The following is a 26,839-nucleotide window of genomic DNA, read 5'->3' as shown; positions in this document are numbered from 1 at the left end:
CCTCCTAGACTGGACGGGCCGGCGCTAGTCAGTTAGCATGCTAACTTCAGTAGATATCTCTGCATCACACAGACGTCTTTGACATAACGTCAACACTGTTACCTCTTCACACTCTGTTGATAATGTTAGTTCATCCTTTTAAGTTTAAATTCTGGCATATCTTGAACCTTTAAGCATGTGTACAGTACCTTAACGTGTCAAACAGAATATTGACGTACTATCATTTCAATAGAAGCGCATGTTTTCATTGCTGTTCTGTTTCCTGTGCTTATTATCCGCCTGTGTGTCTGCAGGGGGCCCTCCAGGGCGGTCAAGTCCTTTTGTGTTGAAACTCTGTAAACCTCTTCAGGGCTCTGGCTCTGACTCATTCTCTCATCACAGTATTAGATCTCTCTGTGGGTGCACATAGACCCATTGGTGCTCACTTTCACTCAGGGCAGACACAGTGCTTGTAAAGGTGTTTGTCTGCCTCAGGAAAAACAGCAGATCTGCAATTAGAGGCGATGAGGCAAGCTCTCTGTGATGCTTTATGGAAGGAAATATTATGATATTTAGACCCCATCAGAACACAACTTGACCATTCTTTGTTTCTTTCACTGTTTTTTCAGGCTGGTCCTGAAACATACTCCTGGGTTTGTGTAGACCAATGGATGAGGATGAAATCATGTGAGCGTGTGCTAGCGTCGCAGTGCCATGGAATTGTAGCTGGGCAAAATTTCACCACAATGGACTGGGGGCCTCATCTGCACGTGGTTGATCTTCTGTCATCAACCTGAGAGGAGCATCTACGGTGTCAGAGCGCACGCTGGACTCCAGGAAAGAGAACCAGGTTTCTATGGATCAAATATTGCAGGTGAGAAGACAGTATGCATGTGTCACACAACAACACTGTATCAATGCTATTCCTGTTTTCTAAAGTCACTGCAGCTGGGTGTGACTGTGTGCTTCGCCATAGTGTACACTGTTTGGTTTGCTATTCTGTCTCGGTGTGTGTGTGTGAGCCATGCAGACATGAGATCATGCCAAACAGTGAATGTGTTTTCCTCAGAGCGGGGAGGTCCACGGACCAGCTCACTGTGTGTCTGAATGGGAACTATTCACCTTTTGAAATGCAGAGGAGCAAATGCCGAGGATGATGTCATCTTGGGTCACACACTGTTGGTTTTTTGCGTGTGAGTTAAAGATATCATGGCAGGGTGATGAAGAAAAGAGGAAAACATTCTTGACATCTCTCAAGTTGTTATGGTCTCCTTGCAGATCCACACTTAAAAACAGAAGGTGGATGTCAAGCCTCCAGGAACAGCGGCAAAGCGTGGAATTATAACTTCCGTGATTGCCATTTGGCCCCAAAATACTTTTTACCAGAGACGTCTGTAAATCAGCAGATCATTTTTATAGGTAAATAAACTTCACAGAACAAACACTTAAACATCCCTTAGTTATTTTTGTGCTGCTGTTGAGACCGAGCGGCCAGGAGGTGCAGCTAGTGGGCTTGCTCTATGGGCCCCATGGATGGCGAAGATTACCGGAAGATCCGGGTAATTTTATGCTCTGCAGTTGAGCAAGTTTGGCTCCATGCGCCACCTTAAGAATAAGAATGAGTGTGGTGCCGCCTCCAACGCTGTATCCAGTTCTCTTTATACATCCGTGGTGGATGTGGTTGACCATTTCCTGTTTCATCAGGCTTGTGTTTGTGTATCCAAAAGATAATCCGTCATGTCCCAGATTTGTTTATTTTCTTGTTTAATTTGTGGGACACAGTCACAGAATAACAATTCTTAGCTGGTGAGGTAGAGTAGGAGGAAGTGAGAGTCACACTAGTGGCTTCAATAGATACGGTCTCAGGCACAAACAGACCAACGCACAGGATGCCAGCCAGACACCCAAACAGGTGTCTGCAAGCCTCAGTACACAGAGAAATGATAATCAAGTGTGTGTTTGAGAGCTAAGAGTGAGGGAAGTTAGAGGAACAGACTGTGTGTGTGTGTGTGTGTGTGTGTGTGTGTGTGTGTGTGTGTGTGTGTGTGTGTGTTGTATGTGTGTGCCTGCCTGTGAATGTAGGAACTTTGCCAACATGCCTTTGTGTGAGTGGGTGCCCTCACTGACACTGTGTATATGCTTTTGTTTTGTGAAACACAGCACAAATGACTGAATGCTGCGACCTGGCCGGTTGTTTACTTATCAGAGGCAGACCATCAGTGTTTAGTTCTGTAAATGGCTCTATCATTGGAGCAGGTGGAGTGGCAGCGCTGTTGAAGATGATTATCTCACACAGTACTGTTAAAGCCAGGCCTCCTTCCTCTGCCAGAGGGGATACTGAAGTTCGACTGAAACTTTTTATTTGTAGTATTACAAATAAAAAATGTGTTGTTGTAATAATGTGAAGCTCAGTGGTGAAAGTATATTTACTTGAGTACAGTATTTAAGTTGGCATACTAAAATAGCTCCTTGTGTTACTGAAAGACATGGTCATATTTAACAATCACCTTATTCCAATATTTTAGATTATAGAGAAGGTAATCAAAAATCAGTACTTTTACCACTGAGATGATGTTATTCAGCTCGCTGAGTCATTTCTGTCCTGGAGGATTCTCTCCGTGAGGTAGTGTCTGATCTGAGGCTCAATGGGATGAATTTTCCATTGTTACATATTATTTAAGTTCTTTTAATACTGTGTTTGTACATTAGTTGACCCCTGTGGGATGTAAGGCATTTAGCTCATCTTTATGACCCCTTCTGATCTACGCTGCACTGGATATCACACATGTAGTGCTGCACAGGAAATAATGCATTTTCTTGTTTGTATGAACAGAAATGATAAACTTAGTGTTGATACAGTTTTACCTGTGTTGGGCGGTCTACTGCAAGCACCATGCAGCACATGCTCGTTTCAAATATAATGTCATCAAGTGCAGCAGAATATAAATTCGCAAATTCCGAGTTTTGATTGATTGAAAACACCGTGTTGAACCCAGAAGAGCAAATGTGCCCCTGTCAATCAGAGAGAGAGAAAATTCTTCCATTAGTCCAGTCAGGGACATTCAGTCATTTGGTATTAAAGAGTAGAGATACGGATATCCAGCCAGAGAGAAGAGCTTTGAGAACAAAACATTATTTATATGTTGTATCAATAAAGTTGAGTTGACATTAAATAATTTAAATCGATAATTGACAATGGGTGTAGTGCTTGTATGGTAGAAAATTAAGACCAGTTAAGTGCAAAAATTCTAATAACTGAGTCCTGTAAGGTTTACTAATCTACAATTCATACTTAAAATTATAAACGCAAGATTCAATTCCTAGAAACCTAGGCGACTGATAAAAGAGTAAATAAAATATTAGGTTTCACCAGCTGTTATATGACCCGAAGGTATAAAGGCAGTTTGTCAAAGATGATTTAAAGGGAAGGGGGAAGAGCATTTGTTCCATTGTAGCCTGTGACGCTCCAAGAATTAATCTGAGCTTTAAATTACTTGTTACTCTGGATTTAAATAAAAAAAGTGACAGTGGAACGAATGGTAGACACAGAAGTATGAGGATGTAGGGAAAGGGGCTGAAAGAGAAAGCAGAGAGGAAGCTCCCAGAATAGCAGCAGTGAGCAGTGAGTGTGCTTTTTGTGGAGAGTGTCTTTGAATGCTTGGAGGGCCTCGGGGGCCCAGACTGACAGAGGAGAAGTCGGAGGATAGGGAGCCTCTGGGAGTCAAAGTGTATGAGTGTGTGTGTGGGTGTGAGAGAGAGGACAGTGTTATTTTAACCCTGAACTTACATCTGGCTGTCACCCCCCCACACACACACACCCCCGCTGCTCCAGCCTGCTGACTCATCAATCAATCTACCTGCAGACCAGTTGTCACACGCCTCACTGTCGCTTTCGCTCCTTCTGTGGCTTCCCTCTCCTTTCACCTTTTTAACTGTTTTTTTCCCTCCCCATTATCCTTCTCTCTTATTTCGTATCCTCCCTGCAGATACACATGTATTGCATTACCAGCCCCCCTGAGGACTGTCTGTCTCTTCCAGGAGTATTATATGTTAGCCGTGTGGTTAACGCATCAGATTCCCTGATTAAGTGACCTTGTGACAGTGGCAACTCAGAACTACAGGCTCCCCTAAAGTTTTAAACTCAGCTTCAACATCACAAAGATGAACTTGAGTATGGACCATTGCTTTCATGTGATTAGTTTTGTAAGCACAATCTGTCAGTTTGTTGTTACTGTCCAAATCCTTCATGATAATACTATTTTGTGTGTGTGTGTGTGTGTGTGTGTGTGTGTGTGTGTGTGTGTGTGTGTGTGTGTGTGTGTGTGTGTGTGTGAGAGAGAGAGAGAGAGAGAGAGAGAGTGTGTGTGAGTGAGAGTGTGTGTAAAGGTTTGCTTCATCTCTTATCTTTTTAGCCTCTATCTGTATTGTTGTCACTTTCTTATCTGTTGTTACTCTGATCACTCCCTCTGGGTTGAGGGGACCGGAAGAACAGTTTACACATTGACCAGGCACACACACACACACGCACACGCCTCTACACTACTGTACACAGCGATGATGCAATTGCAGTTTTTCTTGTAGATCTGTGACAGACAAAGTTTCACACAAAGAAGAACACATGTTCAACTGAGGCAGGTGCGTTAAAAGTTTGAAAGTCTTGACATTTTACGGCGTTTATTTTTTAGTAATTCTTCAATTTGATGAGTGTATATTGAAGCATTAGCAGAGTATTACGATTGGGCAAGTTTTGGAACTTCTTACAATAGTAGAAGTGATAAGTTGATGAGGTTTTCTAACGTTGCAATGTATGTTGTCATGTTCTAGTCCTTAGAGGCGTGGATAGAAATCATTAAGCTGACATTTTCCTTTTTCTCATTGCCAAGCTGAAGGAAAATCAACAGACGTCTGCATGCTGACATCAGTCCTAACAAGGGTTGTGTGCCTTTTTCCAAAAATAGACATTATATAAAATGATTAACATCTAACCTGGCATCTGTTTGAGCAGTAGTCTGTAGCCTACACCAGATACAGGATACAGACCAGAGACTGGGAAATCAGACCAAGTCAGAAAACTATATTTTTTTCTGCCCACAGTGTTTTTAAAGAAACACATTTGAATTGCAGCTGATAGAGAAAATCTGATTCAGCTCAATTTTCACCTGCCCATAAAAATGAATAACAACTGCTTTAAAACGTGTTCTTCTCACTGCGTCAGGCTGCCCCCATGTGGCCAGATTAAGAAATAATAATAGCAGATAGTTTCAAAGACATCATAAACAGAACATTATTCACAGGCTCAATGGAGAACTGTGGCTGTGAACTTTGCTCATTCAGCAGGATGGAATTAGTTTTCCATCTCCTGTTCTTCATTTACCAGCTGTGAACTAGCAAAGACTTTGCTTTGTGTCTGGTCATATTCTAAGCTCATTAAAACAACACTACCTCTTCTTACAGTTAGCTCAGATCCACTGCAGTTTTAAGTAAGAGATGATTGAAATCAATGTCATTAATAAAAATAAATGATGTTCATATGCTGTATATCACATTATGGCAGATGTATGCAAAATCCCATATGCAATAATACAGTGGTATTTAATGCAATGAACTTTGTCCACACATCAATGAAAAACAAGAACTTATCAACTAAATTATTCAGTTCACTAGAAGGCCAACGGTGCCTTCATGTTCCGATGGTCCTATTTCCCAAGTCGAGAAGTCGTTCTTCAGACTCCGGTGTGTTCATGAGCTTTATGTCGTAGTGTGGAAACAACATGTCCACTCGAAGAAGACGTGAAGTTTTGTATTGCTCAGGGCCTTTTAACAACACGTTGATATCTGTTTCTGAGTTGTTGTTCTGACTTGAGGCGGTGTCCACATGAATCTTCCCAGTCGGGAACACATTTTTCTGATTTATTCAGACACCACATGAATGCAGCACAAATGCCCTATCTGGCAATGTTAACGAAAGTTAAAAATAATGCGTGTGTCTGCCCCGTGATTCTGATCCGCGCCACAATATAACGGGTTCTTCCTTGGCCCATGCTTCACCCTTCTGGCCAGTAGGGTTCCCCTTAATCCTTATTTACAGACAAACTGAACCAAACAGATATACTGCTTGGAAGAGATCATTAATTAAAATCTGCTCAGAATCTATTTCGATAAACAGTATTTTGTAAAACCGTAACGAATAATGTCTATAGCGTCATGATAAGAAGGTGATAATGATAATCTTGATTTATATTATATTACTACCCAGCATTAGATCATACTGAGCGGACCATAGGGATGTACCTTGATTCCAGGACAGCAGGGTTGGCATGTGAGCTGAGGGTGTGAATGAGTCAGTATGCTCAGTGTCACTTCAATGTCGCCACACACACGCACTCACACTGTCTCTCACACAAACACACACGCACACAAAGCCCCTGGAATGGTGCATGAGCAAGCACCCAGATGGCAGTGAAACCCAGAGAGCTTTAGATTCTGATGATATGCATACCTTGTCACCTGTGACCTTGGCACCAACGCACACACAGATGAATTGGGACAGTGGCACCCTCGTCCCGGCCTCCTGTCACCCTAATCCTGTCCTGTGCTTGCCTGTGTGGCCCGGTGTTGCCCTGCAGGCTTTAGATCACCCTCTTAAATCCCACCTGTTTAGCTTGAAGGGACAGGGGAAAGCCAACACCACACACACTCCCGTGCCTCTTCAACACTTCCGAGAAACACGGCATGAGAGCTGAGGATTATACAGAGGTCTATCTATCTCTCACTCTCTGTCACATTCACACAAACACACATGCATCTCTTTCATCCCTCTCACACACCTCTGTCCACAGTGGATTTGTTCAGCGTGCCTATCCGTCTCTCATTCAGCCGAAGTGGAAATCTTTCTGGGAAGGGTGTGATGAGGGAGGATTTGTTGTGGATAATATATCTTCTGACAACTCCTTGTGAAATACTGTGTGTTCTACAGTAAATGGAAGTTATTAGGGCGCCTGACTCTGCCCAGCCATGATTGATCCCAAGCGAGCCTGCTGGTCTGTGGAGAAGCCCTCTTTCAATCACATCCTCTTCATTAGGTTTACAGTTTTGGACTTATTGCTTCGAAGCTGTACATGGTCTTTTTCACTCTTGATAAAAAGCTACCGACTAGTAGATTAATTGACTAATGGTAAATAATAACAATCAGTTTATTGAAAGTTAAAACTGTTTAGGATGCAATAATTACTTTACTATTGATGAAACTGTTGCTTTTGTCATAATTTGTCCTAATCTTCCGCAGCCCAATGTGCCATCTTTTGCATTTCTTGTCCAAACAAACAAAAATATTCAATAAACAACAATAAAAACCAAGAAAGCATCTTCACATGTGAGAAGCTGGAATGTTTGGTATTTGAGCTTCATAAATTACTTAAAAGATTAATTAATCCACTAAATGTTTCAGCCAAATAACTACTCTTGTTAGTTGCTGCCCTAGTTTCTATACTCGGCTTGAACTTTTGGGAACATGTTTTCCAAGATAAGCTTGGCTATGGAATGAAGTATCATGGACAATAAAAAAGGTTTTGTTACGCCCCCCTTGTGAAGATTTTCCGATATACAGCAACATCACATTTTTGCTTGAAAATCCTATTAAGGCTTTTGAGCATATGGTGAGGATTTAGGGAGAGTAAAGAGGTTTAGCTGTGACTCTCAGCACGTGGATCAACAGTCCACTGGTGTTGTGTTGAAGATAAATGTGACAATTTAAGCAGAAGAGAAATACAGAAGGAGCTGCTGTACCATTACTCCACAGTACCACACCCTGACCACAGCTACATCAGCGTCCTCATTGGCCGATGACGCTATTACTGTGTCAACATTTTCTCTGGAGCACTGACTTCAGCACAGTAGCAGAGTCATTGGTCAATCTTAACGTCTCCTTTCATATCGTAGAGTAGTGAATCATCTGGGAGCATGTGTGGCGTCTTTTCACCCTCACTGAGGTGAAGTCATCGCCTAAGTCAACAAGATTTGATCTCTGACCAGAAGTTGTGGGTGGGTGTTCCTACCATGACTTATAAGAAGAAATATTTCATGCGCATGTGTGCTTTTAAGTGTTAGGGGCCCAAATTGGTTGTCAAAAGGATTCATTTGGAGTCTCACCAGAAACAGGTCTGTTACCCATTTTATGTTCATCTATAGATCAAGAAACACACTGGTGATGTATAAAGGTTTAACTGCTCTTAGTGATTTTTATTATTAGAAAAGCTTTTGACTGTTGGGATAGGATTTTGTATGGAAAGTGCACGAACAGACTTGATATTTAAGTTGACAGGATCATGGGATGTTGGAGAGAAGAGGGGCATTTTTCAAACATGGGTCAGTGTGGATGTGGCCAAAGTCTTGCTTTCTTACATAACTTCAGAATTGAACAACTAAACTGAGTTAACACGATGAATGGCAGTTTATTGGTAGCACTGGGAGCCAGTATAATGTTCTCTGTGGCTCAAGAGGAGCTCTGAAAATAACCCTGATGATGGAAATGTAAATTTGAAAACGGAGGATTTGAATCAAATCGCATGTACACAGCACTGCACACACAGTGAAATATCGACTGCGTTTAACCCATCCTAGTACTAGGAGCAGTGGGCAGCTGCTCTACAAAGCCAAGGGCACCTCAGTGCCCAGGGGGCGACCTCAGTCTACACTCCGTACATGGTCCGTTCAGGGACTTGAACCAGCGTCCCTATGGACTGAGATACTGCCACCCGTGAATGTCATTAGAGTAATCTCTGCTTTGGTTTGAAGAGCACACATCTTTAACAGAAACTCTGTATTAAAACTTGGGGAGTGGAGTTTGTAAAACATGCACATTGAACAGGCAGGAAGGTTCTAGAGGAAACATGCATTACAGGAAGTGTAGCGTAGCATTCATCGTGTTGATGTCTGAGCAACAGTCCAGGCTCGAACCAGAGCATGTTTGACATTTCTGGCTTAAAAAATGTGGATGTGCAATTCTTAATAACTGGAGATATACAGAACGTATATCTATTACAGTGTATGTAATAAACATATGAGAATGTTCTGTGTGATGATTATATTGTGTATACTTAAGATCAAATCTGTAGTCTATTTGATTTTCCCATTTAAAACACAACGGAGTATAATCCTATCCTCCGTTGCTTTATTTTAGAAAATACCATTTCATGATGCAAATATTAGGACTATAAATAATTAATACATTCTTTCACTATTACTTGCATTGATTATTTTTTAAATCCAGTATTGAATCATATAGTGTATGACTGAGGGGGGCGGTTTGTTTGGGCTGTGGTAACTTGTGATAGGCCTTGATCATTATTTTTTAGACATTTTTAGACTTAATGATTAATCAGTTAATTGATTTCTTAACAGATTGAATGATGTTGATTAGTCAATCGTCTAATAATTATATAGGCTATCACATATTGATATGTTAATATTGTTAAAGAAAATGCTCTACTTTCCACAGAGGTATCACACTCGCACACACAGACACAGAAAGACACAGTACAGTACTCTCCCGTTCCTACCCTGATTTTATTTCCACCCTACGAGCCCCACATCAGTAGTAGCCATCAGGGAGTTCATCCAGCTCCTGTTCAAAAGCTTACTGCTGCCCCCAGAGCCGGTCTACCCACCAACAGTCGTAAAGAGACAGGAGGGACCCAGGAGTCACAGTCCTTTTAGTCTTTAAAGACTCCAAAGGGTCTCTTAAAAGGAGGATTTGAACGGCCTGCGATATTTAGGCTGGGAACACTGTACCATTACACCCACAGCATGTCTGCTGCTTCTCCACGTTCTCCATCATGGGGACAGAGAAGGCGTTCACGCGTTTTAACAGGCTCAGCTTTACCGTCCCCCTGACACAAGATGGCTGACAAATTATGCTTCTGGGATCAAAGGTTGAAGCCCCAGCATTTAGTCATTAAAGGGTTTTCCAGGTTTCTGGCAGAGAGGTCGTGAAATGTGGCAGTTAGTGAGTGAGTGAGAGATCAGAGGTGAAGGTGTGGTGCTCTCTGAGTACTTGACTCAATTGATTGATCACTGAGAGAATTTGATGCTTTGGTTAAAAACATATAAAAATAACAAATATAGAAGACAATATGAATATGAAATGAGGAAAAAGGTTTGCTCGTATTTTTAAAATGAGGTTCAGTGTTTCCCCTGGGATTTATTCCTTAGCAGTAGTGCTGAAGTGTGTGAGTTTTATTTTGCTTTAGACCAGGGGTCTTCAACGTTTTTCAGGTCAAGGACCCCCAAACTGGTGTAAGCGTGGTGCAGGGGGGGTCGCGAAATTGTTGAAGACCTATGCTTTAGACACATATTCGTACAAAGTTGTTAATGTCAAATGATTTAGTAGTTAAATAAAATGCTTCAATATATATATAAATAACACAGATTCAAATGATCAATACAACAATAATGACACAAAGTCATGCTTGGAGCAGACTGGTTGATATTATTGATGTCTATAATGTTAGTTCATCGCTGACATAGCCTAGTAAATCCCCCACACCATCTAACGTTACATTCTTTAATAAACCATGAATTTGATCCAATATTTGCTACTAACATTTCTACCCAGGGATCACTACAGCTATTTTTTTTTTTTTTTGCCTTTACTTACTTTTTAAAAATCATATTGCAATGTAGAAATGTCGGGACAAATGTCGCATGATCACATGATTCTTTTCTTTGTATACAGCCTTGCCCTCTAATCGCACCAAACTGCCATACAGTCTGTAATGGAGCGTGTGAGCTTCAGCAGGGGGAAGTGGTGGGTAGCAGTAACCCCACATGACACCACAGCTCAGTCCTGCTCCATTTGTCATGGCCTCAATAAGCCAGGATGTCCCCTCTCTGTCTTTCTGTCCCGACTGCTCTTCTTATCTACTATCTCTCTGTGTGACTTTGCGCCTCAGTCTTTCATATTTAACACCGTAGTGTTAAATTGTATACTGTGGTTGTTTGTGATTGTACAGGTGTCCACCCCTGTACATGTGCAGCATGAGTTGGAGTGTGAAAAGGATGCGTAGCTAGCAGTGATGTGTAGCAAACACATGCTTTGGTACTATGTGGGATGCCAGCTCACATCGGCAAGTGTGATGAGTCCTAGTTTGTTGATACTGTCGGACTGTCCATTCAGTTTCTACTAGAGGAGACCTGGAGACTTGGATGAAGGATAAAAGATAAATTGACAGGATGTGGAGTGTCATAGACGTTGGTGCAGTAGATGGTGTTGGTGAAGCGTGCACAGTGAGGTTGTAAACATTTGATGTTTGCACTCAGAGATCTGATTCTAGAGGCCAGCCTGACCAGAAAACAAAGATTTATCCATAAAGCGAGAGAGAAAAGAAGAAGTCAGCCTATAACTGGTTCATTTACGGCAGAGGGAATTTGACTGCAATTTCTGGCAATGCCCTCAAAATGAATAGATACAATCAGCATTATGTCCAGTGGTAAGTACACAAATACAGGTCTCTGTGTTGCTGTGTATGGTGTCTGCGTGCACGCACAGTATTTCTGTGTTTCCAATTTGTGGAAATATTTGTTTGTTGATGTGTTCTCGCATGTGCCGTGTATGCCTTGTGTGGAAGTGCGTGCAACTTTGTGTATTTACCGTGGGATATTACGTGACACTCGACTGTGTGGCAGCCGGCTTCCAAAGGAGCAGAGCCAACACATGAGGAGAGGCAGAGGAATGAGAGCAAAAAGCGAATGTTGCTCAGTGGGCTGCGAATATCCAGCCTGAGGACATCAACAAGGTTGGAATGGAGTCAGAGAGAAAGGGAGAGGGAGAGGGAGAGAGAGAGAGAGAGAGAGATGTTAGGGCACGAGAGGACAGGCACAAACGAAAGGAAAGACAGCAGGTGTTAAGGATGGAAAGAGGGACGAATAAAGAGTGACATGGAATGAGGGACGGAAATGAAGACGTACGAGTCAACAATAAATGTGCACGGCTGCTGACATTTAGATGTGTTAAAGATTTGGCATTAATGCTAGGACTGCAATGTTGCTTGTCACACTACAACTTGGGAAAGACCAGGAGGTAGACACACACACACACACACACACGCACACACACACACACACACACACACACACACACACACACACACACACACACACGCACACATATACATGCACACACACACATATACACACTCACACACACACTCACACACACACACACACACACACACACACACACACACACACACACACACACACACACACACACACACTCACACACACTGTTCTTTTATTCTATTTTCCCCTCCATCCAGATGTCCACTCAGCAAGGATCCAGATGGCCTGGATACCCTGCCTGTAGTGGAGAGGTGCTTTTGACACATACACACACAAAGCAGCATGGCCGTGTTTTTCTCCCTCTCAGTGGGAGGATTAACTCTCCTCATTAGGGCTCCCCCGCCTCTCTCTATCGTCTCTCCTCCCCTCCCTCCCCTGTCGGCCTGCCTCGCTGTCATTGGCTGCTTCTACCAGGACCACCGCTGACTGGATTGTCGTGATTACGGGACACAGGAGAGCGGGGAGGAGGTGGGATGGGTTGATGTTGCCACGGTAATAGAGGAGGCGACCACTCACCAAATCATCGAGCCGGGGCTGAAATGGAAAAAAAAAAAAAATCAAGTGGAGCGATGCGGAAAGCGGGTTAGAGGGTGAGAGAATGAAAGGAGGAGAGGAGGGGGGCACAATAACAACAACAGCCAGGGATTAGGCATCGACTGAGCAATCAGGAAGTCCATTTAGGACAAAGCAGCGTTAAAAATCCTCCCAGACTTCAGCCGCCATCGTCAGAGCCGAGCTGCCGGTCCGATTCGACAGCTGCTCAAGATCTGTTGGGAGGGGTAAAAAATAGAAGCACACAAAGGAAGGATGAAACATGGATAGGTGAAAAATTAAAAACAGCTCCTGTATGATCTGTCCCCTTCGCTGCTGTGATATTTCACTGCTGGCGATGAGTGAGAGGAGGTAAGCTGGCCGGTGTGATGCCTGGGACACAGAGAGAGAGAGAGAGAGAGAGAGAGAGAGAGAGAGAGAGAGAGAGAGAGAGAGAGAGACAGAGAGAGTAGGACATTGCTGAATATGAAGAGCATGTGTCAGCACTGAGGCAGGGCAAACAAGAGCAGTTGAGAGTGAGAGAGCGCGAGATGAGCAGGGTGGCGCGGCGTTGGATGGGACGAGAGGAATAGAGCCTGCTGGATTTGTCACCTCCAGTGCCACACCTTGGCTGCATCATCCCAATGCTCCATCCTGGCTGCAGCAGCTTCTACACATGGGATTCCCTCGTCTAGGAGGACAACGGCCAGTAAATTAATTTAGAACAATCAGTTTAACACCTCTGATGCTCTCTGAAGATTTAAGGCACTGGCATGTGAAAAGGACCATCTGTACTGTCTTTTGAGGAAGTGGATTAATTCAGTTTTTCTTCAGAAGAGGAAGAATCTGCACCTGCCCACAACATTTCAAAAATAGGGACTATGTTCATTCTGTGCGAAGAACGACTTTCTGCAGAAGCTATTTACATAGAGATAAGCACCTGTGTTTTTACAGACCGCTCAGTCAGTGAACACAGCCCTATATCCACTGTGTGGACATGAGGAACTCATTGTCTGGCCATTTTCAAGGAAAGCTGACTCAACCTAAAAGAGGAAGACAATGATGGTGGGAGTATTGTAGGTATACAGCGGCAGCATAGTCGAATGATTAGAAATGTTGTGCTCAGCTATGTGAAATAACGCAGTGCTGTAATGTGAATGACATGCAGAACACTGTACTTGTCTTCCTAATGACAGCACAGAACTCGAAGCGGCTGACTGACCAACTGACCGACTAAGTGTGTGGGTTGCTCACTGAGTGGAGCTGTGGCTATCTGAGGACTTTTGAGGACACGTAGCCCCGGGGAGATACCGGCCGGGTGTTGGAGCCCCACCATGGGCGAGACGGCAGAATACCAGAGGCTGCAGGACACGTCAGAGCCTGATTACCAACGCCTGCCCAGCGATGATGAAGAGGTAGACCTCTACAGTTTCCTTGATTATAGTAGTGCCTCACAGCTTTAGACAAACATGGATGGCAGATAAACAATGAGCATACTCAGCACGTATTGTGGATCCTGTCGAAGGAAAATGAAAGGGTGTGAGAAAACGTAAGCCTTTGTTGTGGTGTTTTCAGAGAGAGGTTTTTCTCACTTAACTGGTAATCACTAGATTATGGTTCTCGGCGCACTAATATGTATCTTTAGTTGTAGAAAATGTGGAAATATGTATCTTTTTGTATCAGTAACTAAAGCAACAGCATTGCACATTTAGTGTGTGCTGCAGATGTGGATGTGTAACATTCGTGTTTGTGTCATTACCCAAAAAAAGAGGAACATTTTGGTTAGATTCACAAGCAGCTGTTTCATTGCAACATCAGGGATTTTCATGAGATTTTAGTGTGTCTTATAAGGTCAGTTTGCGGATTAATAGTGTAGTAATAGTGGTGTTGGCCTAATTCTATGTAGCTGCTTCAGTTTCAGGGTCCTGGTAGTGTGCATATAGAACAGAGCCGTTGTTAATGTTATTAGTAACACCTGCTGTTCCGACCATGACAAGAGAAGAAAGAAAAGACCTAATGTGTAAATGTAATTCTGTATAGATCTCTATAAGTGCTCCTTCATCTTCACAGAACCAGCTCTTTAACACTCGTATGTCACGGTCACTCTCCTCAACCACCACATAGTCACGCTCACCACACACGGCACTTCACACCCACACACAAGGCCAGCCCCTGTGTGTGCCGGGCTATTGAATGCAGAACCATGAGGTCATTGATGAGGTGCTGCTGAATGAGCTCGGTGACTGGCAAGCTATGCAATTTTTTAGCCTCCCACCTCTTCCGCAAACCCCCACGTCCTCTCACAAACCCTGTGATGTACAGACAGACCTCGCTGTTCTTTTGGCTCGGATGGGGCCAGCGAGGCCATTGCCACTATGCTGTCAGTGTTCTTGCTTTTTCAAAGTCTTTATTGGTAGCTTACTGTTGGGAGGCAGACGGGAAATGTGTCGAAGAGAGAGAAGGGTATGACGTACAGAAAGGTTTCCGGCTGGATTTGAACTGTACACTTGGCCGGGCAGCTTATTACACCCAGGCCTGCTCTCACCCAGTTTGTGCTGAGATTGACTCCAGCCCTCCACGACTCTACACGGGACAAGCGGGTATAAAAAATGGATGGGTGGATGAACGTGTAGATCTGTGCAACAGTTTGAATATCATGAATATCGACTCTGTGTGGCATTTAGGGTCTGTGCGTGCTAGTTCAGCAGAATTAAGGTAGTGGACACTGCAGCTGTCCTGGTTTCTGAATCAGATCCCTCTTTCTACAGCTGCAGCTTTGCCCTGAATACAGCGGTTTTCTAGTTTTAACACACACAACCCTAACACACTTCACGCAGACATCTCCCTCAGAAACTGGGAGAGAAAGATATGTAATAAGAGATTAACCAAGGCACCACATATACATTTTGTTATATCAGAGCAATCCTTTTATGCTTAATACAGATCTAGTTCTGATATTCTTTGGAGCATGAGGGGATTACTGAGCTTCAACCAGCACTACATTGTTAAGCATCTGCTGTATTTTTGTAAATGGGAATAATAAATATTCTCCATTCATCTCATTCTAGCACACAGTGTGCTACATATTTGGTTCACACACTGTTGAATGTATGCAGGAGGTCAATCATCATTGACCGACATTTTTCACTAACACCCTCCTTTCCCCTCTTAACCAGCTTTAGGGGATCAAAGGAGAGATTGCTTAGGATGTGACGTTAGGATGTATTAGTGGGGGTTGTTTGTGCTAGTCTGGCATTATGCATATTAGGTCAAGCTACCAAAAGGGGACACATATGTTCTGTGTTCGTCTGGAAGCAGTCTGTTTGTGTCCAAAACTTTTAGCATTCACACAGTCTGTTCTTCTCCACGTTGACGCCCACCACATGACGTCTCTCCTCTCGGCGAGTGATGAGGTGCTGTGGATGGGGAAGGGATTTAAGGAGAACGTAAAAAGCCAGACTTTGACAGAGGGTTACTATCTGTGAGATCAGGAATGACTCATTTCTGTCTGTCTGTGCATGCATCGTGTGTGTGTGTGTGTGTGTGTGTGCGTGTGCGTGTGCGTGCGTGCGTGCATGGATATTTTGCAGTTGTAAGAGGGATTAATGATGTTTGTTCTACTATTCCTTTACTCTGCTCTGCCAGTTTTTGGCACCCGCTACCAAACCGCAGGTTGATGATAAGCCACCAAAAGGTTGCGACTTATTTTAGAAATGCACTGGCAGCGTGTCCTCCCATATCCAATAAGCTTTCTTAATTCACAACACACTGTACGTCAGTGTGAATCCAGCCGATGTGAGTGCATGCCTCTGCATACCTGTGTCTGTATTACACTGAGCATCATATTACAGAATCAAGCTTAGTGTGTGTGTGTGTGTGTGTGTGTGTGTATGTGTGTGTGTGTGTGTGTGTGTGTGTGTGTGTGCGTGCGTGCGTGCGTGCGTGCGTGCGTTACAGGACTCGGACATAATGTAGACCTCACACAGCGCTTTGTTCTTCGTAATCTCATTAGCCAGCAAGCCACTAATTTGATGTCAATTCATGATAATACAATATACACAGTCAGATGTTTAACTTGGGCTTAGCATCCTTTCATATATCAGTTGAACAGCCATTGAGTCAGACTACTGTGTGTGTTTGTGTGTGCACGCAAGAAAGAGATGGAAACAAAGAGAGATGGAGGCCAGATAGGAGCAGCTGGAGAGGCCTACAGTCGCTGTGTGAGGGACCAAGCAGGTCAGGCACAATTGAAGAATTCTCCTAACCAAATTTCAATGTCCATGACAAAAAAAACCCTTATTAATACCTCTGCCAAAGGGGGGGATATTTATTTGGCTCCAATAGTCTGCAGGATTACGGCAAAACTACCGGCCCGATACCTTATGAAACTTGCCGGAAGTGTGGAGCATGAGCCAAGGAAGAAACCATTACATTTTGGAGCGGATCCAAATTACGTGGTGGAAACAAGAATATGTTTCACTGCCGTTTACATTGTGATGTAGAGCGTTTGTGCTACATTCATGTGGGATGATGTGGTATGAAAATAATCAGAAGGATTAGTTCCAGACTGCGAAAATTGCGCCCTCAAATTGGAACAACGACTTGGAAACAGATATCAACGTGTTGTTTAAATGCAATAAAATACAATACGTCTTCATGTTGTTATCCACGTTATGACTTAAAGATCATTAACACTCTGAAATCAGAATAATGACTTCCCGTCTCGGGAAACGGGACTATCCGAGGAGCTCGAGAAGGCACCATTGGCCTAGATCTGCGCTCTCCGAGTGCCATTATAGTTTAATATATTTAACAATCAACAGACAAAGTAATGCAGCTGGCATATTTCTTGTTTTACACAAACGGTATAGCAACATTTACATGTACTTTATTATCCTGGTTTTGATTCTCATCCTGGTTTGATCATTTTTGGCATATGGCGTTTAAATTGAACTTTAGCTTCCAGTTTTTTCCATGTCTCTGTGTACGTGATCATAACAGTATCCAGATTTCTGGTCGTCTGTGTGCGTCTTGACTCCAGAACCTTTTAGCCATGTGAAAAACTGAAATGCCAGATGTGCCCCTTACTTCAGTATGATGGTCGTCATTAAATGATATACCATCATATTTTTGTTTTTATTGACAACATACCTCGATAAAGCAGAGAAAGATTAGAAACCTGGGTAAGGTGTTTACATGTTACAGGGTTCTGGTTTCTGGTTTCTATTGGAGTACTCCAGCTAGCATATCCAGGTGTCTCAAAACCGGCATAACTGCAACACATTAACTTGATCGTAACCAAGGTACTTGTGTGCAGATTAACACACTTGGTCCTTTCAGTGTGCTGAACAAAGAGAACAAATGGGAAACATTTATACCTATGAGCAAGAAAATGGACAGAAATTAGGGGACAGTTTAACATATATTACTTTATACTAAAATATAATTCTTGTTACTTACATTAAGTTCTAACTTAAAGGGGAACACCACCTTTAGAAAGATAAGGAATGTTGTTTTCATGGCGTAGAAAGGTCAATAATCAATATTTGTGAACATGAGCGTCTCTCTCAACACCAGAAACCAGAGAAGTAAGTCTCAGACTGGTGATGTCATCAAGTATAAAGTCTGGAGCGGCTCCACACACGATGAATGGGAGACTGATTTTGTGGAGCAACAGAATGTTTGTTTGAATTTTTTATACCCAAATGAGCTTTATTATATTGTTGGGGTCTCAGTTGTGAAATTCAGACAATTCGTTGTCTATGGAGCAGTTCCAGAAAGATTTAGCACTCTAGTTTTTAGATTTGGGAGAGAGTTGCTTAATATGTTTGGACTGTTGTAGAATATAGGAATAAAAAGTATGATTCAAAAAAATAAAAATGTCCCCATGAATCCTGATGGTGATCAGTACACAGGGAACAAACAGGACCGGGAAATAAGGCAGGAAGTAGGAAAAACTACTAACGCTAATAAAATCAGTTAGATATATATATATATACATATATATAAATATATGATGCAACATGTCACTATTTAACCTGTAAATAACCACTGTGAACATGACCTTATGACAAAATAGAGGTAAAATAAAATGGTGTGATGAAGCACAGCTCCTCCTGTGTGACTGGGACTTCACATTGAGCGAGTGACTTTGTTCTGAAAGACCGAGGTTGTGCTTTGCAGTCATCACTTATAACTCCCCCACCCAGTGAATAAATATACATTACCACAATATGAATCAAAGCTGACAGTTTAACATGTGTTACAATAGTGTGACGTCCTTATTCTCTTACTGTCACTATGAATCCTGTGCAATCTACATAGCAATCAGCATAAAGTGACCTAATATTAATGCTGTGACCTAATATTAATGGTGCTACCTAGTGGTGTCGCAGTTGAGCTGCAGGTGGACTTACTCACCGTTAATCGCATTAGTCTAATCTGCTTAGTGAGAAGGCAGCTGACAGCACTGTGACACATTCCTTCCACTCATTTAAGTCTACCCAGCATCATATGCTCTACATACACTGTTCCATACACACACACACACACACACACACACACACACACACACACACACACACACACACACACACACACACACACACACACCTGAGAATCAGTTCTTTCTGTATTGGAGGTTTATTTTCACCTGTGCTCAGATTTTAAACTCAGCAGTGCAGTAGTAGGTTGCAGGCTTTTTTTCCCCAGCAGCTGATTTGAAGGAATGCGGGCTATTTTATATAATTCATTTTATAGTCATGAGACTTGCATAACTGTTGCTATACTCAAGCGAACATTATTTTCCTATTTGTCATAGCAGTAAAGTTGACTTTACTGTGACTGAAGCACATTAGCCAACTTTAAAAAGAGATCTCAGCAGAGACCATGTGGACTTCAGGGAATTCTTCTGCCATTATCGGCATAACTCACTTCTGGGAGTTGTGTTTCCAGGCTGTGTGAGTGTTTGTGGTTGCAAAGGGAAAGAGAGGGCAGGGAAGGGTCTTTGCTTTTTCTCTCCTCCTGTCCTGTCACATCCTATGTGCTTGATGATTTAGAGCCAGATTCATGACGTCACCTCTGCGTCTGGGTGACTCTCACGACAACTGATGCCTGAACGAGTGCAGGAGAAATCCACACCTCAACTTGAAATAATGGAGTGTAGAGTCAGCTATTCCTCATAAAGTGTTTGTGGAAGCACATGGAAATGGACAGTTATTTTTCTATAGCGCATTTAAAACCACACGAGCTGACCAACGTTCTTTATAAGCATACCTCAGCAGAATACAGCGTGTCGACAGAGCAGACAACAAAAAACAAAGAAGCATATACCCAGGCAGAGATCCAGATCAAATCATTGAGTAATGCAAAAACTAATAAACAATCATTATATATAAAAAAAGGCAATTAGTCTGCAATTTAAGTAAATTCAAAAGCCAAAGAAAAGAAGTGGGCCTTGAGCTGTGAACGCTCCACTAGAGGAGGCAGTCTGTTCCACAGGCTGGGGCGTCAGTGACTGTCAGAGGACCACAGTGGCCGCGGTGGGGTATAGGGAACCAAAAGGTCAGATAGGTAGGAGGGAGCCATTCCAAGGAGTGCTTATAGACAAATAGTAAAGTCTTAAAATGAACTCTGAAACTGACAGGGAGCTCATGGAGGGAAATGCTCACGTTTACAGGAACCAGTTAATAACAACATCATTCTGCTCGCACTGCAGACACGAGAGTGTGAAAGGTGTCATATAGACAAAAAGATCAAATGTTTGCACTACTCTTGGATCTTAAGTATAAATGGCCTCCGATCTTTCGACAGATATTCTGAGAAATACTAGCTTCTCTATCTTAATGCACATCGTCAGCTGACTTCACAGTAAATTAGTTAACAAACTAAATACTGCCTTAAGTCTTAAGTCGTACGTTTCTTGACTTTTCTAATTTCAGTTCAATTGATTTGTTTTTCTGAACAGAATTCATGTTTTCGGTGGTGATATATTATAGCTTAAAAACTGAAACTAAAATGAATTTACATTCATTTATTTAATTTTTTTTAAATGTGTTTCTTACCCGGACAATATCGTTTCTATGTAGTTTCTGGTCACAACAATATTTTTCAGAGCTTTCTCTCATTTAAGTTTCCAATAATAACCCTGGATTAGAGACACATAGACACAAACCAACACACCAGCATACTCATAAAAATAAACCATAGCACACAGCACCACATGCTCTTGAGCTATCTCTGCTGTCCTGTCTTTAATTACAGCCAGACATTTTATGACTGCATCCCTATTTTGTTGTTGTTTTCTCTTGCCTTCCTCTCTGGGACTCCTCCGTCTGCTCACTTCCCTTCCTTCCTCTAGTAAACACACAGCTTCCTAATTAATAGCAGAGAGTGGCGGTGAGTGCCAGGGAGACGGAGGGAGCAGAGCAATACACACAGTCAAAAGTAAGAGGCCAAGTCAAATGCTGAATAGGTTGATTAATTAGCAAAGAACAAAGAAAAACAAAAACCTGTGATATTAGAAAAGCAAAAGAGTAATAGTGTCTGTCAAGAGACTGAATGAGGGGGCTTGCTGCTACTGAGGGTCTGCAAAGCAGATGGTAAGGGTTTGTTTATAGTCAGCAGAGGGGGAGAGAGATAACATTTTTGGAGGATTAGAGGCAGGAAATAAAAGGCAGCACCAAATAAAGAAGAAAATGCAACGGGTTGGCCAGACCCTGGGGAGGGAGGGAGGGAGGGGAGCAGAGTGAAAGAGAGGGGATTAATGAAGCAGTGAAGCATAGGGAAGAGAAGGGTGAGGTGAGGACTTGTGTGCTGCAGTGGTAAAAGACAAAATAGACGTGAGTGAGAAGGGTTGGGGGGGGGGTAATAAACCTGAGAAACTGAAACCAGGTAACGTTTGGTATTCCTTTACTTTAATGACTTTAAACATCTGCTGATCGACTAATCGCTCAATCGCTTGAGCTGTAGCTGTGTGTGGATTGTGCTGGAAGTAAGCTTCTGGGGTTGTTGAGCAGACACTCTTACGTGAAGTCTTATGACGAGGCAATGCTGATGATTTATTTGAGAAATGTAAGAGATCATCACTTGTATAGGAGGACTATCTCCATAAATGACTATCCCCAGAGTGTATACCACAAGAGTGTTCACTCATAAGCAGTGGTCTCAGTGAAAACCCTGAAAGTAATGTTTCTCTGCTGTGGTGAATTTTAAGAATAGCAGGGAGGGATATGAGAAGAGATCGAGCAGTGGAAAAGGGGAAGAAGATTGTGTGTGTGTGTGTGTGTGTGTGTGTGTGTGCGTGTGTGCGTGTGCGTGTGCGTGTGCGTGTGTGTGTTTGGGGGTTGCATCACAGGAAACAAGCTCTCCATCCTGCAGTTGAATGTGACCCTTTGGCCCTGGATCAAATGCTCCTCCGGGCTGAATACCATGAAGCCTCTGTCCTCCGCACCACGCACTGCTCTGCACTGCACGGACCGTCTGACTGACTGCAGGAGGGAAAGGAGGGGGGAGGACAGAAACACAGGGGAGGAGGAGGTGGGAAAAGGGGTACATGGGGGAGAAGAAATGAAGCGACAACAACAGAGCAAAGAGACAATATCAACACTCAACATACAGTACAAGCACACATTGCTGTTCTCTGAAGCTGACCAGACAAACATCTTGTTGCAACCTAAAATGTGAAACCAGAGACAGTCACTCACTCTGGCTCTCACGTCCCTGCTGCCTGCCCGACTGGCAAGCGATTCAATTAGGGAGAAGTCGCTCCTATTTTTAGCCCCACGCTCGATGGAGGGATGGAAAAGCAAACAGACAGTAGCTGCACGCGCAAAGACAGAGAGAGAGGGAGTCTGTGTCTGTGAGGGAGGAGAGAGAGAGAGAGAGAGAGAGAGAGAGAGAGAGAGAGAGAGAGAGAGAGAGAGAGAGAGAGAGAGAGAGAGAGAGAGAGAGAGAGTGAGTGAGTGAAAGGAAGGGAGGAAGGAAGGAGGAGTGACTTATTTGTAAAGTTCTACAAGTTTGGATCACTGGCTCACTGCTGTCTGAGGAGGACACATGGCTGGACTGGGCACAGGGCAGAGCTGAGAGGCTTTCTCTGCTGCAAACTGCAGCTCCTAGTCACTCTACTGCTTTTTCTCAAATATTAGAAGACAGTTTAAATTCCCTTTTGCACGCTGACGTGCTATATGGATGCCTCTTTGCCTTCTTGAGAGAGCTGAAGCTAAAGAAGGGGCTTACAGGACGATTGCCCCGCCATGGAATGTTGTAGATTTGCGTCCAGGATCTTAGGAAGTTTTTCTTCCCTCTCTCGGCTTCGGTGCTACGGGTCTAGATCCGAGGAGCTTGTTCGGTTCTTAGAATTTCCTCAGAGACTGGAAAGGTTAAACTGGGAGGACTGTGGCTCTGGTAATGGTTTAAGAGACAAGCAGCCACCTCTGTCCATTTAAACGCTTATGCACACTTTTTTGCATGTACACTCATCCAGACGAAGGAATTCAGGATGCGACGCTTTGACAAGCTGAAAAAGTCATTCCCCTTCCTGGCACACTTTCACGTATATCGAGTAAGTAGGTGTCTGTCTGATGGTCCACTGAGGGATTTTATTATTTTCAAATATGACATCGATATTAGTAACTATAGTCAGGATCATGTAGTCTACCCAGATGTTTGAATACTGTGTGTGTGTGTGTGTGTGTGTGTGTGTGTGTGTGTGTGTGTGTGTGTGTGTGTGTGTGTGTGTGTGTGTGTGTGTGTGTGACTCTCCAGCTGGACTGAGGCTGTCCTCTGGGAGGGTTGTTGTTATTGCAGCAGGATGTTAGAGCAGAACTGATCTGATTCAGGACATGGCTCTGGCTATGAGGTGTGTGTGCTTTTCTCCACTACCATGAGGAATGAGTTCATGCCAGAGGCATTTCTCAGCAGGGACATCATGTTGTTTCTCTGCATCTGAATTCCTATATCCCTCTCTCCCCTCTCCCTGTCATACTTGTTGTTGTTCTCTACATTTGAATTTGTATTTTAAACTGGAACCAATTGGGCTATGCTCATTTTTTGTAGTACTTCATGTTCCTTTAAAAAAGATGTGGGAAGGGGGAGAAATTACATGAATTAGAGCCCTAATACTGGACTTCTGGCCCTAGACGGATTTCTCAGAGTCCTGCCACAAGTCACACTTTATGAAGTTTGACTGTAGTGTTCCTCCTGCTGACCTCACACCTCCACAATGTGCATATTCCTCTTCATCCCATAGGAGAAGTCAAGATAAGCACTATAGGATGTTTTACAACAGCTCACCATTTCCTCCTTCCAAACGTTATTAGAATTGTCAGTTGTTGACAATATATGATCTTTGTCAGATTAGACACAACCCATCTTAACCACCTTTATAAGTGAATGTTTGACAACTAACGTCTGAGCAGCACCTGTCTTGTTTAACGAGTTTTGTAAATTGGTTAGCAAGTTGACAGAGAAATCTGATATGAGGGGCTTAAGCACCTTGATTTTGACCCCTCATGCCTCAGATATGACACTGTCATGGAAAGAGGCCCAAGAGGAAGCTGACTTGCGTTTTTGGCACCGTCCAGTGAAATAACACTTGCATGTTGACTGGCAGGGAAGATCAGGCTTGGGGCTGCATTGTGATGGATAAAGGGTGTAACGGTGTGCCACCCATATAGGACTATGTTGTATATTGTGTTTGCTTATACAGCAATGTTTATTTTGTGCATGCAAAAGAAAAAGCTTTGTTTGTTTAACCTGTTTATTGCAGATGAAATAAACATGCCACATGGTCGGAGAGCTTTTGGCACAGCTAATGCCAGAAGTGGACCAGCCAAACAGACCACTGTATCGTCTTTCTCAGGGTAGGGGTCAGGCATGATGCAGCAAAATGTGAAATATGGAGACAGATTCAAATGACTGCAGCTGTAGATAATCCTAAAGCAGGTCATCAGTGCAGCCTGCATCTCTATAAAGTGGATCTTACAGGTTCTTATGTTATATTGGGTTAAAAACGGGCTTATCTGCTTCAGTCAAAACAGAGGATTTCTCTTCAAGTGCACATCAAAGACTGTTTTACGTCGGAGAGCCACAGCTGCATGTTTGGACATCGCTGAAGAGGTATCGGCTGACTCACTTTTATGTGCATTGCAGTGAATTTGTATCAGGATCTGACATCTGGCATTACCATTGGGGATTGAGCCCTCCCTGCAGATCGGCCTCAGTCAGACCTCGCATCACAGACTCATGGAAAATACAGACCCTTTCCATTGAGATGGCAGATGCATACTTTCAGTGTTTTGAGGGATGGTCACATGCCAACTTTATTTCCTATGGCCCAACATTAGGTGTGCATTTGTGTGAGAAAGAAAGGCGTCCTTTAACGCCTCACAGTGAGTAAGCATTAGGAAGTGACCTCTCAGCAAGCCCATCAAGAAGCTGCGACCTCTGACCCTTCACTCTGGACCTTGTGACCTTGGCTTGACTAGCACAGGAAGTTCCTCATTCACTTAGTGTAATTACTACTCAGTGGAGTGACCCCTTACGCCCCAGAGCATCCACCCTAAAGGTCTCCCTGTCAATCTCTGCAGATTAGGAATGTTTGTCATTTTCTCGTGTCAGTTCACTACCCCATTGAGACAGAATAATACTGTGGAGCAGTGTGAGCAGGTGTAATGGAGGAGTAGAGGAGCTTTTTAAGTGGTTCATCTTTAAAGTTCTTTACTGCCTTCACTCTCTATTTGACTCCATCATCTTGACTAATAGCCCTATAAAGAAGCCATCAGGATTTAAGAGGAATTTCAGCTGCATGCTAGTTTCATCTTGTCACATTAGGTAGACGGTGACGGATGATGTTTAAAGCTGGGGTGTTGTGTTTTGACGTTGAAGATTGATGTTCTGACCCTGTTTCTTATGGAGGGACGTCGTACAGTGTATATGTTGTGGTCAGATTGTTTAGGAGCCTCCCGTTTGTCTTCACTGACACTTGGACACCAGATGTGCATTATTCATCTCATGTATGTCGTATGGCCGTGATGTTTGTACACAAAATGTTCCCCTTCTGTTTCCAGAGTAGTAAATAATAATAACATATATAGTAATAAATGTCTGACTATGTGGTGTATTAACACCACAATGACACAGGATCTGTGTAATCAATGCCTATTTGATACATGCATTACATAATACATATTTGACGTGTGTGTGTGTGTGTGTGTGTGTGTGTGTGTGTGTGTGTGTGTGTGTGTAATGTAAATGTCTAAGCAGGTAGTATTTCAGTGGGCTGTAAGCAATTACTGGAGAGCACACAATAGATCTGAGCTCAATTTCCTCTCTTTCTTTTACAGAAAAGAATGGTCTTATTGTTGCTCAGTGACTTTCTATGAATTTTGAACTCAGTTTTCTTGTATGCTTTGTGTGTGTTTTGCAGAAACTGGGCAGTAGCATGCAGTGTGAGGAAGGCACAGAATGGCTGCTGGAGCTGCTGATGGAGGTTCAGTTGCAGCAGTACTTCCTGCGGATCCGAGATGACCTTAACGTCACGCGGCTGTCACACTTCGACTACGTCAAGAACGAAGACCTGGAGAAGATCGGCATGGGTCGACCTGGTGAGGAAGTGTGTGTGTGTGTGGGTGTGTGTAGGTTTGAACAGTACTGTATGTGTTTTTGAAACATTTGTGATTAATTGGCCAAATTCTGGTTTAGTTCTGCTGCGATCCTGAACATAGTCATAGTAAAGACAACTTCACATTAAGACTAAACTTAATAAACGTGAGCAGGTGCAGAGGAAGCTGTATGGTTCAGTTCCTGACCCAGCTGGAAAACTCCCTGGTAGACTTGAAGAATGGTATATTGTATTATTTTCCATGATTCAAGGCCTTTAGAAGCTATCACCTTGTTTGTTCCCCCTTTCTACACTTTGCATCCTTTATTATTACTATTCAGTGTTTCCCCTAGGTTTACTGTGCGCACGTGTGGGAGCCCACACAAAGCCCCGCCCTTTGCAAAACAGAGCGGAGAAGAGAATGTAAATGCGCAAAGCAAAATCCAATTGTATTACCTTTGTCTGCAGTAATGGGAATGTGTCATTTGGCTCACTCTCATCATAGCTGGAGAAAATCCTCCATCACTAACACGCTTAATATTATTTTAAAGTCACAACTGGTACAATAGGAAGGTACACTTAAGTCGTTTGTGTGTGTGTGTGTGTGTGTGT

At 43.0% G+C, this 26,839-nt stretch overlaps 1 protein-coding gene across 8 annotated transcripts in view; it reads left to right on the top strand.

Moving 5' to 3' along the window:
• Positions 1–644: 644 nt before the first annotated feature.
• tnk2b (tyrosine kinase, non-receptor, 2b) overlaps positions 645–26,839 on the top strand; it is a 46,159-nt gene continuing 19,964 nt past the window's right edge. For 2 of the 8 annotated variants that reach the window (XM_029453532.1, XM_029453530.1), the window contains exons 1-2: positions 645–853; positions 26,054–26,231. In XM_029453532.1, the coding sequence (XP_029309392.1) occupies positions 26,151–26,231 (81 nt within the window). In that variant the 5' untranslated portion in view covers positions 645–853; positions 26,054–26,150. Of the gene's footprint in view, positions 854–12,421; positions 14,043–22,707; positions 23,189–26,053; positions 26,232–26,839 lie in introns of those variants that run through there. The other 6 variants (XM_029453531.1, XM_029453528.1, XM_029453526.1 and 3 more) reach the window with 5 other exon arrangements.

This window comes from Cottoperca gobio, chromosome 17 (assembly GCF_900634415.1).
Source record: "Cottoperca gobio chromosome 17, fCotGob3.1, whole genome shotgun sequence".
Taxonomy (NCBI): domain Eukaryota; kingdom Metazoa; phylum Chordata; class Actinopteri; order Perciformes; family Bovichtidae; genus Cottoperca; species Cottoperca gobio.
Note: the sequence above shows the minus strand (reverse complement) of the source record. Positions and strands in the feature narration are given on the sequence as shown.